Below are 12,774 nucleotides of genomic sequence, written 5' to 3'. Positions count from 1 at the left end.
ACCACTAACTGTTCTCCATCTCTATAATTTTGTATTTCAAGAGTGTTGTATGAATGGAATCATACAGTATGTAACCGCTTGAGATCTGCCTTTTTTCACTCGGCATAATTCCCTTGAAATCCATCATGGATCGCTTGAGTTGTTGCATGTATCAGTACTTTGTTCCTTTTTAGTGCTGAGTACATGATATGTGGATATGTCATTAACACAGGAGTAACAAGTATCAAGAAAGAGTAAATTGCTGAGGAAAAATTACATGGGGGGTGTAGAGTTTGGGACAGACTCTGATGATCACAATCATTCCCAAGTTTCCAAACTCAGTGACTGTAGATGGCCAAGAACAGCAGGAAGAGGGGCACCTTGAGGGTTGGGAACTCTCAGAAGCCCAAGAGGACAAAGTGGCTCCAGCACTCTCATTTCCCTCATTCAGTTTCATCATTCCTGTTGGAGGAAATCAGAGAGTTCATCCTGAGCTTCTGGATATAAGAAGAGAGTAGGAATGAGGGAACAGAGATGGCTCCTAACGAGAAACCATCACCGTGTGATGTACAAAATATGTACCCATGTTTAAGTTTTGGCCTTTCTGTGCCTCATTTGAACCTCTCTTTGGACACTTAATACTTGAACATGGAATATTCCCTTTACCAATCCATGATTCATCTCCTCATCTATAACAGAGGTAATGTGCCTTTCGCATAAAGGTCTTCTACAAGTTATATAAATCTATGTACATACTAAACGCTTACAATATTTCTCCCCCTTACTAAAGACTAAATAACTATGCACTATTATATGAATTTCACTTAAAATATCCTTACATGCAACAGACATAATTCCACATAGACTGCCACTGGGGAATTAGCATTCTGTTTCTATGCCGGTATTTAATACTTTTAGAGAGCGAAGAGAAAACAGTAGTGGTGAGCTTTCTCAGTTAGACTGGACCTGAGCTGTCACCCCCAGGTCTGTATGACTATTATAAAGTGTTAGCATTTCTAGGAATATCTTATAGGAAATAGGAAGTGGTGCAAACAGAGAACAAAGAGTGAAAACATTTTTAGAAGCATGGTAAAAATGGCTTTCTTTACCAATTCCCTTCCTTTTCTTCTGTTGAAGAAACAAATTTCCTCAAGGCTCTGACCATCCACACAAAAACTTTACTTTTTCCATTTTTTTCCTTGTCTTTCTCTGTCTCCCTCAGATTTCCCTTTATCTCAGGTTTCAATGGTGAGAAAGGAACTTGGAGCAAAAAGAGATTTTCAAAATGTGCTCCCGTTTTTATTCCCACCCCAACACCCATTACTCAGCCAGATAACTCTGCGTCTTCAGTCAGCCTGCCTTCTCCCACCCTGCAAGTCTGATGTTGCTAAGATTTTATTTTAGTGTCATGTTCATATCCCTACACGTTTTTTCAATATAACCTCCTTACAAAACACCCGAATTCTAAACACTTCTGCCTGGATTTCCACAATATCTAATACCACTGCACGTCCACACTCCTCACTGATCCTCTCTCTATTTCACTCACACCAGCATTTTTGACATTTCATGCATAAAACATGATTTTTTTAATATAAGAACTTCACCAAAATATCTCTTCTAACTAGAATGACTTCTTTCTCCACCAAATTCTGGCAGTATTACCTTTTAATGTCAAATTCCAGGCAGCGCTTTTCCTGAAATTTTTGTGGATTCATCCAGATTTCACAGTTATACTGCTTTGATTTGCTTCCACCTACGTGGATTTAAAATAACAATTATTATACAATGCCTGGCATATTTATCTACAGCTTTATAAGTTTTTAAACCTTCCCTAAAAGATTCTTTAAAGTTGAGAACAAATAGTGAATATTATTTTCATATTCACCAATCTGACCAAACATCATTAAAGTAAATAAAGGAGGCTGTAAAACAAATCCACATTGTTTCTTCACAATGTAGGAAATAGAGCTCAATACCTGGTGTTCTTATTCTCAACCTAATTAATTGTATACAACTGCACTGCAGCTGTACTCACACAGGAGTCTCTATGCCCAAAATATTAGATTTCTGATTTCAGAGTTTTCTACATCAAAATTAAAATATAACACTCAGATTAAGAACTCAGCAGAAGCCAGAGATTATTTATCGACTTATTTACGGAAGGCTTCTCTGATTCAAAAAATAAAATTTTTGAATATTATTTTACAAAAATGTAACTATTTACAGAAAAGTTCTAGTTTATAATTAGGTAACAAGAGTTTCATTCTAAGAATATGCAAAAAAAATGATTGCAATAAATCACATTATTTCTCTTTGGGGAAAAATGATATAGGAAGCATGGAGAGCCTCTAAAGAGTGAGTGAGATTTGGAAACTAAATTTAGGTAAAGTGTGTGTGATTTAAATGTAACTGCATGACCTTGAGGAATCACACCCTAGAGAAACTTGACTGGGGACTTGCAACAAGCTATAAGCATGTCAGTTGGAAGAATGTCCCTACTTCCTAATTTAGAATAGCATTAATTTTAAATCATTTAATCATATAAGAAAAAAAAAATAGATAATCATATGAAAATATTGATCTTCTAGTCTTGGAAACGCAACAATAAAAACCTGCAATTTGATTCATTATGTATTTATTAAAAACATAAAATTTCCAAAATTACCAAAGCAAAGACCATAACCCAATTTTAATAAATCAACTTAGTATGTTTAGTGAATTGTGCTTCTTCTGTTTCTCTCAGCAATTTTGTTTTCACACATCTGATTTTTTTGTAAATAACATACTCACCATCACTCTGCATATAGACTTGATATGGTGCTCTTGTCATTGTGTATTTTACCTTAATTTTCCTTTTTTATTAAAATTCAGGTTGAATATGCATTTATCAGTGAGGCATTTGATAGGTATGTTGAATAATATAGTGTATCGAGTTTCTGTTGCAGAAATTTTTTCAGCAATTATATCAGAAAATTTCTAGTGATATACCCTTACACATCTATGTGAATATGCACATATTTTTGACAACTTCTCCCCAATTATTTTTTATGAAAAATATTTTCGATTCACTTTTGTTTTCTTTGTGTGTGTCTGTGTGTTGTTTTTGTTTTTGTTTTTTACTGTGTTTTCTGGGGGAGTGGATGATCTAACTTTTTTCTAAATTAATTTTTTGAACTGAAACACAATTAATTATACACATTTATGTAGTACAGATTCACTATCATTGTTTGGGTACAGTATGTGATGGTCAAATCAATATTATTAGCAAGTTCATCATTACAAATTGTAATTATTCTTTGTGTCACTTACCCAATCACTCCCTAAGGTACCTTCCCCTCTCCCTTTATTCTTGATTGATATTTTTACTGGGTGTAGACTTCAAGATATGGAGTTATTCTTTCTCAGACCATTGTTGCTGATAGGAAGTCAGCTGTCAGTCAAATTCGCACTTCGAAGGGTTATAAATGTACTACTTTTGCTCCTTTAACATGTATTTTTCTTTTTGATTTGTCGTGTTTTCTGCAGTGTTACTACTATGGATGTATAAAGATATAAATGGAATTAGATGTATCCATTTCAGAACAGTTTTTCAATGTTTCTCTCATCAAATTTACTTGTTTATATTTTCTCCAACCAAACTCTGGGATTCCTATTAAGTATGTTACTGCAAGGCGTCACTGACCCGGCTGCGTGCGAGCCGGCAGCCTCTCAATAAGCCACATTGTTGCACGAAACTCCAGCGCACGAGTCCCGGCCGCCGCTCGTACTGCGCCGTGTCACGAGCTAAGAGAATTCTCTGGCAGAGCATCGCGCCGTGTGCCGGAGAGGTCCGACCGCCCCAGTGGAGCCGGGCTGTGGATTCCTCCCAAGTCAGCCTTAGTGATCCTGTGGTTGAAGTTAGCGCCTTGCCGTGGGACGACCGGACGCGTCGCCTGGAGTGATACGCAGGCGCCTTCCAGCAGTTGTGCTCCTAAAAGCCTATTTCAGGAGCCGGAGCGCCCGCGCCCTTAGCCTTCCTCGTGTGCCGCCCGGACTCCCAGTTCCCGGCCGGCCGCGCAGCCCAGGCACAGGGAGATCAGACCCCGCCGCCCGCCTCCCGCGCACGCGCCCCCGCCTCGGTTTCCCAACTCGGCCCGTGGACCGCGGCAGGATCAGTGCCTCGCGTCTGCTCGCCTGCTTTTTCTCCGAGCTTAACCGTGACCAAGTGCAGAAGGTCGACCAGCACCTTCACCACACGCGTCTGTCTGACGAGACCCTTCTGGAGAGCTCTAAGCGGTTCCGCAAGGAGATGCAGAAAGGACTTGGAGCCACCACCTCCCACTGCGTCCGTGGAAACGCTGCCCACCTTTGTGAGGTCTACTCCAGATGGGACCGAACATGGAGAGTTGCCGGCTCTGGACCTGGGAGGGACCAACCTCCGTGTGCTTCGGGTGAGAGTAACGGACAATGGGCTGCAGAAGGTGCAGATGGAGACCCAGATCTACGCCGTCCCCGAGGGCATCGCGCGTGGCAGCGGCAACGAGCTGTTTGGCCACACTGCCGAGTGCCTGGCTAACTTCATGGATAAGCTGCAAAGCGAGGAGAAGAAGCTCCCGCTGGGTTTCACCTTCTCGTCCCCCTGCCACCAGACTAACCTGGACGAGAGCTACCTGGTCGCATGGACCAAGGGCTTCACGTGCACTGGAGCGGAAGGCGGAGACGTGGTGGATCTGATCCGGAAGGCCATCCAGCGGAGAGGGGACTTGGATATTGACATCGTGGCCGTGGTGAACGATGCAGTTGGAACCACGATGACCTGTGGTTATGATGGTCACGACTGTGACATCGGTCTCATCACGGGCACGGGCAGCAACGCCTGCTACATGGAGGAGACGCGCCACATTGACATGGTGGAGGGCGACGAGGGGCGGGTGTGTGTCAACGTGCAGTGGGGGGCCTTGGGGACCACGGCACACTCAGTGACACTCGCACGGACTTTGACCGCGAGATCGACATGGGCTCGCTAGACCCTGGGAAGCAACTTTGAGAAGATGGTCAGTGGGACGTACATGGGGGAGCTGGGGAGGCTCATGCTGGGGAAGATGGCCAAGGAGGAGCTGCTTTTCGGGGCCGAGCTCAGCCCAGAGCTGCTCGTCAAAGGCCGCTTTGAGACCGAAGCCGTGTCGGACAGTGAAGGGAGAAGGGCGGCATCCGGAAGGCCCGCGAAATCCTGGTGCGGCTGGGCCTGGCCCCGACACGGGAGGACGGCGCGGCCACTCCCCGGGTCTGCCCGTCGTGTCCACACGCTCCGCCAGCCTGTGCGCGGCCACCCTGGCTGCTGAGCTGCGGCGCCTCCAGCAGAGCAAGGGCGTGGAGCGGCGACGCGCCACCGTCGGCGTCCACGGCTCCGCCTACAGGAAACAGCCGCACTTCGCCAAGCGTCTTCACAAGACCGCGAGGCGACTGGGGCCCGACTGCGACGTCCGTTCTCTCCGCTCTGAGGATGGCAGTGGCCAAGGGGCAGCCATGGTGACAGCGGTGGCCTGTCGGCTGGCCTGCCAACGCCGAGCCCGGCAGAACGCCCTGGAGCCTCTGAAGCGGAGCCATGACCAGCTGCTGGAAGTCGAGGGGACGATGAAGGTAGAAACGGAGCGAGGTCTGAGCAAGGACACCCACGCGACTGCCCCTGTCAAGATGCTGCCCACCTGCGTGTGCGCCACTCCCGACGGCACAGAGAACGGGGACTTCCGGGCCTCGGACCTGGGAGGAACAGATTTCCGGGTCCTGCCGGTGCGCGCGCGGAATGGGACGTGGCGCGGCGCGGAGATGCACAACCGGATCTGCTCCGTCCCGCAGGACGTCATGCACGGCCCTGGGGACGAGCTCCTGGACCACATCGTGCAGTGCGTCGCCGACTTCCTTGAGTGCCGGGGCATGAAGGGCGTGTCCCTGCCTCTGGGTTTCACCTTCTCCTTGCCCTGCCAGCAGGACAGCCTGGACGAGAGCATCCTCCTCAAGTGGACACAAGGCTTCAAGGTGTCTGGCTGCGAGGGCGAGGACGTGGTCACCCTGCTGAAGGACGCGATCCACCGGCGAGAGGAGTTTGACCTGGACGTGGTTGCTGCGGTCAACGCCACAGTCGGAACCACGATGACCTGTGGCTATGAAGACCCTCACTGTGAAGTCGGCCTCACTGTCGGCACAGGCAGCAACGCCTGCTACACGGAGGAGATGCGCGACGCGGAGCTGGGGCAAGGGGAAGAGGGCCGGATGTGCGTCAACACGGAGTGGGGGGCCTTCGGGGACAGTGGATGCCTGGATGACTTCCGCACGGAATTCGACGTGGCTGTGGATGAGCTTTCCCTCAACCCTGGCAAGCAGAGGTACGAGCAAATGATCAGTGGCGTGTACCTGGGTGAGACTGTCCGTAACATCCTCATCGATTTCACCAAGCGTGGGCTGCTCTTCCGCGGCCGCATCTCAGAGCGGCTCAAGACAAGGGGAATCTTTGAAACCAAGTTCTTGTCTCAGATTGAGAGTGACTGCGTGGCGCTGCTGCAGGTCCGAGCCATCCTGCACCACCTGGGGCTCGACAGCACCTGTGGCGACAGCATCATTGTCAAGGAGGTGTGCACCGTGGTAGCGCGACGGGCAGCCCAGCTCTGTGGTGCAGGCATGGCTGCCGCGGTGGACAAGATACTAGAAAACCGCGGGCTGGACACTCACAAAGTGACAGTCGGTGTGGATGGGACCCTTTATAAGCTACATCCTCACTTTGCCAAAATCATGCATGAGACAGTAAAGGACCTGGCTCCAAAATGTGATGTGTCCTTCCTGGAGTCAGAGGATGGCAGCGGGAAAGGGGCAGCTCTCATCACTGCTGTGGCCTGCCGCATCCGTGAGGCTGGACAGCGATAGAACCCCTGAGATTGGAAGGGACTTCCTCTGGTTCCCCCTCGACCATGTTTTACATTATAAGTTGTCATCCCCTTACGCAATAGACAGACGCCTTGGCTTTTCTTTGGCAGAGAGGACCCTACTGGACTGGTTTTGTCTCTGCCTATACTCACTGTAGAGATTGTTGCCCAAGCCTTGGCCCTCCTGAGATGAATGCAGTTTGAAGTAAGGATTTGTTCACACCGGTTACAACCATTCCCATTGGTTCACTCAAAATTTAAAAAAAACCCAAAAACCAAAAAACCTTTAGTAATCCCTGGGCCAGATTCCATGATTCCATGTCCCTGTGTAATCCCACAGGATGGGGACACTAATGAAGATAAGGTTGCTTCATTTGGAGCCTGAATATGACATTCCTAAGTGGAGAGCACCCCCCACACAGATGATACTGTTTCTGCCATCAGAGGTCTGGGAGGTCTCCACGAATGTGAGCTCATTCTCCTCCAGGCAGACGGGGAGGGCAAGGGTAGCGTGGAGGGAAATCCACGGCTCTCCAGGCGGCGGCCCTGCTTCAGCCTCATCTACAAGCATTTGCCCCATGGGTTCCAGCACTTGCTGTTCCTGAAACTGAAGAATCCCAAGTCTGGGCAATGAAACCACAGCCAAGAGTCGACATCCTGTGAGTGGGCCTGTTGTGGCCTCTCACTGTGGGCCCACGGAACATCCACGAGCCATGGACCTTTGGGGCAGGGGGAGCCTTTTGGTTTCTTTTAAAATTTTTTCCTGAGAATGTGGAAACACTGTATTTTAATTTATGTTTGAAATTTATTTAGTTCATGAAGTAGGTCTGCTCCTTCATCTTGACTTGTAATGGTCAGTTGTATGTAATGTATTTATATGTTAATTTGTTATGTATGTAGTAGGCAGGTCTCGTCAGACTTGGCCCCATTAGTACATCAGTGTAGTTAAAGGACAGAAGGTGAAGATACTGACTAGTTACTAGAAGTACCTCATTCACCTGTGGGAAGAGAAGGGAAGCCTCTTCAGGGTGAATGAATGATAAGGCGGCTGCTTTCTGGCTCCTTCTTCCCCTGCAGTCTTGGTAACGTGCGGAAGGCAGGGACAGAGACGGATGGACGCTGGGCCTATGGATCCAGCAAACCACAGCAACTGGCTGCTCTGTCTAGAAACTTTACTGGGGGCAATATTACTAGGGATGGTAACCAAAGGAAACCAAAGAAATCATTTCAAACATTCATTGCTCAGAAGTATTCCTAGGGCAATTGGTAGTATTTTGAAAGCTTTCAGATAAGATGAAAGAAGACACCAAAATCTTTTTTAAAAATTCTGTCTAATCATTGACAACACACAAAAACAACAGCCAAACAAACAAAACCTCAGGGACAACATTTCTGGCATATTTGTGCTTTCCTATTGAGTTTCCCCTTGGGTTTGTTTTGTAGATGTTTTACAAAAAGTGTTGTCTGTGTGCTTTCCTAGGCTGAGCTGGCATAGGTCTGTTTCTGTGTTTTTTATACACAGTCTGTGTTTCAAACTATTGGGAGGGATGGGAGTGGTGTACAACCCTCTATCCCCTACTTTCCAAGAGTGTAGTTAATTCTGACTGTGAAAGCCCACTTCTGCCCTAAAAACCTGGATACTACATGGTAAAGAGGAATGGTCTTTAACACTCCTGATAGGATATAAGGATCAAACAGAAAGATGAAAAGAAACTCATGACTGAATTGCACCCAGTTTTTTACACATTTGTCAAACTTGTGCTGAGAATAGTGTGTGGTTATATGATTTTTGAACGAAGTGGGGTATAAACAAGTGCAAACTGCCCAGGTCGTCCCGTGAGGCAAAGAAGGAAGAGGAGCTCGTGCTCCTTGTCTGTGCCAGTATCACTTTCCCCGTCTGGTGTAGCTCCTCTGCTGCTCCCATCTGCATTAACTGATCCAAAACATGGGTGCCTCCTACATGAAAGCCGAAAACCACCTGTAAATGTGTGGATCACTAAAGGATGCCCATGAAATAGAGATAAATTTTAACTTAAATTTTAAAGTTGAAGAATATGCAACATTTATGAAATTACACATTTATTAAAAGTAGCGATGTGTGTGTAACTATTAAATATGTGTTGTTGGTTTCCAAAAAGGAACACTGAAAAGTGTATTTTGAATGTCTGTGTTCCCAGAATTAGATGACAGTCCTTTGCTGATGCTGCTTTGTCTGGTGTAAATACAGTGGATCTCAATCTTTGGGGTGAGCTGAATAGCAGATCATCTCACATCCTTGAGCACCTCAGTCTAGTGAAGATGTCGTTATGTACAATAAAGGACGAGTGAATTAACTATGTGATGTTAACTATTAATAAATTTTAACCTTTTTCAAAATAAAAAAATATATGTTACTGCAAGCATTAAATTACCTGTGTCTCTTACCTCATATATTTTTTTAATCAGTTTTTGTCTTATTCTTTTATTCTATTTTCTCTTCTGAAAATTTTAATGTACTACTTCTCTCACCACCTATGTTTAATCTACTATTAAAACTTTAAGATCTTAATTTCATATGCTATATTTTTAAAATGATGCTTCTATTTAGTTCTTTTTTTCCATGATTTTTGTAAAATATTGTGATTCCTAATTCCCTGTGAATTTTTTAAAATTATGCCTCTTAAACATGGAGTGTGTAGATTTACAATATGTATCCAGTAATTCTAATTTGTAAAGTTATTGTATTTGATTTGACCATGTCTTTCATATATTGCCCAGTATTTTATATATTTCATATAATTCACCTTGTCTTTTATATATTGCTCGGCTTGTTATGTACTTGATAAGCTTTCTCTATGTACTGGATATTACATTCAAATCATCATGTATGAAAATATGTTGAGGCCTTTAATGTTTTAGTTTCATCAGGATGTTGTTTGTGTTCCAATAGGCATTGAGAACACAAGTCTAGTACAACTTTCTCCCAATTTCCAGACTTAAAGTTTCCTGAGCACCTTAGGTGAGTCATATCTCAGTTTCAGACTGAAAAAGGTATGGTTTATCGCCTGATCACTTTCGCACCTGTGTGTATGTGTCCATGGCCTGAATCCACATTAGGGAATATTTTCTCTGAATCTCCAACTTTGGGTTTTCCTTACATTTGTCCCTTTACCTGTAGGTCTATGAGGCCATAAAAGGTAAAGCTCAGCCTCTCAGCAAAAGAATTTGGAACAAATCATCCACAGGTACCTCAATCATCTCTCTGAAATTCTGGGTTTCCTTTGAACTTGGCTTAGTATAAATTGTGCTTGAAAGATATAAAATATATATATTTTTACACTATTTGGACCTAATAGCTGGTCCTCAGGTAGCTTTTTAAAAAAATACTGTTTCAGTGCAAAAAGTCTGCTACTCAAGGAAATAGACACCTGACCTCAGAATGATCCTGATGGTGACATGACCATTGCCACCATTGCAATAGAACAACTCCAAGCCTTCCTTGCCTTAGTTACACATGTTGATGTTTGGGTGCTTTTTGACTTTCCTCGGAGCAAATAATTGATTGGAATAGAAGTCAGAATCTTTCTTTTTGACCCCAAGCATACCAGTCTGTAAAATTTTAAGTTTCTAGAGAACTGTATACATGTTTTTGGCCTTATACCTTCACTTTTAGCAATAATCCTGCTTTTCATCTCAAAACCTATCACTTTGCTATTAGAAATTGCCCATAACTTAGTGTAGTTTCTTGATGTTGTCATTAAGATATGCTTTTCATATTTTCATTTTTTATCCTATTATTTTCTAGCCTAAACATACTACTCAGTGGAAATTATCTATGACACCCTAACCAAAAGCCTTCTCAATCTAATTTGACAATATACTTCTAAATCTGTGGTTATTCATCTCTTTCACATTTTATACAATTAGTCTTTTACTGAATGTTCTTTAGAGCCTGTTTGGTAAGTAAAATGAATGTTATAACCAATGTAACTTTTATTTAGAACTTCGAAATGAATTATTTATTGATATCATATTATATATAAATCATTACGTATATATATGTTCAGTAAGGAATTTGAAAAAAAAGAAAAATACGTACAGAAGATAATCTTGCTGTAATGTTTTTAAATATAAATGCTGCCATATTTTAGGCTACTTTCTTCATTTCACAGATATTTCACTGAAGTGAAAATGCTGGAGATCATGGTACTTTTGCATTTTTGCAAGGTTTTCAAACATACACTTTCTCTCTTTATTAAAATAGAAATATTAACAAACTGAAAAAATAGTGAGAAGAAACTACAGAGAAAAGAAAACAAAAATCAATTAATAATCCTACATCTAAGTATATAATTCTTATATTTTATGTGTACTTTGTCCATTTACTTAACTTTATGTACATTTATCAAAAGTTACACCTGTAAGACCATTTATCTATCTATCGTGGACTTATTATTGAATATGTTGAACTCAATATATAGGTTTCTATTGCCTCTCTCTTTCCTCATAAATCCAATAATAATAGTAATAATAATAATACATCAATAATTCAAATAAAGTCACATCATTAAAGACAGTGTAAAAAATAAACACTATCTAATATGATTTTACTATAACTCCAGAAGCATACAAAGGTGGTGAAGAAGTGTAGATTCATAGAGAAGAAAAAGCCTAGCTACAGCTAAGAATGCCTTGAATGACAGATCTAATGAACAGACAACATATTTTTTAGAGTGCATGAGAGGTTCTGGCTGCAAAAGCATGCAGTAATATGAACAAAATAAATCCTGAACTGTTTATAAAAATATAAAGGGAAAAAGATAACCATGATCTACTCAGGGGTCAGAAAAAATGGCACAAATTGCTCTACTGCATGTTGTAATTTATTTCAAAACTATAATAATTAAGAATATATGCAATTGCTCATACTTTAATGAAAGATACTAAAGAGTTATGAAACTGAATGAGATAGACTGATTGGGTCCAAATATTCATCATATCAATATGTTCATAAATTTTTCATATTTCTTTACTGGTGAAATGTATTTCTGCACTCTTGAATTAGAGCTCAGCCATGTGACATGTTTGATGACATGATGGAAAAACAGACAGTGTGGCAATTCATAGCTTCGGCTTTAAGAGATTGTGAATAGTTTCCTTGGGCCTCTTACTTTGTGATATTTTCATAAATAGTAAACTAGTCCAGGATGGTGAAAGACAATGGCAGAACTGTAGTATGAAGCAAATTTTTCCTAGCCCCTACAACCTGAAATGGAGAAACATTAGGTGAACTGTAGATCTTTTCAAATAAATTATCTTCCTTTTAAGACATTGGTATTGGCACAGTTTTAAAAAGTGCAGCAATAGCTAACAGTAATGCTGATAATGCATACATGGACACTTAGTTTACAACAATGTTGGTGAGTTGACAGTGCAAACAGATAATAGATTTTTTATTCAGAAAATAGCATGTGAAGTGGAATATCCACATGGCAGAAGCAAAGTAGTTAATGAATGCTGGTCTTGACTACAGCTCTTCTATGCTCGGTTTGACCAAGATTGGCCCAACTTCCCGTACATTCTCATTGCATGACCCAGGGGGAAGGAACACTTGCTATTGGAGTTATATGCTGCTCTCCAGGTTGAAGGCATAAGCTCAAGGAGAAAAGTAATTCAAACCACACAGTAGTATTTAAAGCTTCTTCTGTGATGTAGTGTATAACAACTTCACTCACTCTGCATTATTCAAAGCAAGTCACATTGGAATTATCCTCTGTCTGCCTACAGGGAAGCATGTTGAACAAATAAAAGAAACTGTCACAGACCCAAAACTAATACCATTCACAGAAAAGAACTGCAAGTAACACTTTGAGGAATATATAAAAAGAACAAAATATAGTATTGAATATAATATAGA

General features: G+C 42.5%; 1 protein-coding gene across 1 annotated transcript; it reads left to right on the top strand.

Annotated features, from left to right (window-relative positions):
* The first annotated feature begins 627 nt into the window (after positions 1 to 627).
* On the top strand, positions 628 to 6,879 carry LOC134376683 (hexokinase-2-like). The gene is given in 8 exon segments (XM_063095162.1): positions 628 to 679; positions 3,640 to 3,919; positions 3,970 to 4,296; positions 4,298 to 4,917; positions 4,920 to 5,001; positions 5,003 to 5,154; positions 5,157 to 5,249; positions 5,252 to 6,879. Coding segments are annotated over 8 exon segments (3,234 nt in total).
* Positions 6,880 to 12,774: the final 5,895 nt, after the last annotated feature.

This window comes from Cynocephalus volans, chromosome 4 (assembly GCF_027409185.1).
Source record: "Cynocephalus volans isolate mCynVol1 chromosome 4, mCynVol1.pri, whole genome shotgun sequence".
NCBI lineage: Eukaryota > Metazoa > Chordata > Mammalia > Dermoptera > Cynocephalidae > Cynocephalus > Cynocephalus volans.
The sequence above is the reverse complement of the archived record's forward strand: the minus strand, read 5'-3'. Positions and strand labels throughout refer to the sequence as shown.